The sequence below is a fragment of the Amaranthus tricolor genome, chromosome 7, assembly GCF_026212465.1.
Source record: "Amaranthus tricolor cultivar Red isolate AtriRed21 chromosome 7, ASM2621246v1, whole genome shotgun sequence".
NCBI lineage: Eukaryota > Viridiplantae > Streptophyta > Magnoliopsida > Caryophyllales > Amaranthaceae > Amaranthus > Amaranthus tricolor.
This window is the reverse complement of record NC_080053.1, coordinates 4,044,214-4,044,869: the sequence shown is the minus strand read 5'-3', so window position 1 is coordinate 4,044,869 and position 656 is coordinate 4,044,214. Positions and strand designations below refer to the sequence as shown.

Below are 656 nucleotides of genomic sequence, written 5' to 3'. Positions count from 1 at the left end.
CATGCATGTCAACTACGTACCTCTAAAAAGACTCATTTACGCAGATTTTAGTTCTCACTACTGGTATTAATGGTTATACTATTCCCTATCAAATAGAGGTATTATAGTTATAATTGACAATTTTTATAAATTCAGTGGAACAGATTGGAATCAAAGAGGAGTGACAAATTGTGCCAACGAGATATTTCCCATGAAAGAATCAAGTAATCCAAGTATGACACCACCAGCTTTGGATGTGGTGAAACAAGTTCTAAGTACAATTACAAAACCTGTTTATTTACTTGATATCACAACATTATCACAACTAAGGAAAGATGGACATCCTGCTTCATATAATGGTTTTCATGGAATGGATTGCACTCATTGGTGTATTGCTGGCCTTCCTGATACTTGGAATCTACTTTTGTACACATCTTTGACAATGTCATCTTAGCCTCCTAGCCGTATGTTGCAGGTGTATCTCATATATTTTTTGGCCCAAAGCGAAAGATAAATATGTTCTCATGAACTTAACGTGTAATAATTAATATAATATTCTTTTTTTTTTTTTATTATTGACGATCACTAATAACTCAAATCACTTAGCAATAAAAGCAAATTATGTTTAAATTTAATTCAAGTTAACATCAACATTGTATATCAAAATAATTTTTTGG

General features: G+C 31.6%; 1 protein-coding gene across 1 annotated transcript in view; it reads left to right on the top strand.

Annotated features, from left to right (window-relative positions):
- LOC130818840 (protein trichome birefringence-like 38) overlaps window positions 1–656 on the top strand; it is a 16,058-nt gene extending 15,402 nt beyond the window's left edge. Inside the window, exon 5 of the mRNA XM_057685074.1 lies at window positions 136–656. Within this exon, the coding sequence (XP_057541057.1) occupies window positions 136–433 (298 nt within the window). The 3' untranslated portion in view covers window positions 434–656. The remainder of the gene's footprint in view (window positions 1–135) is intronic.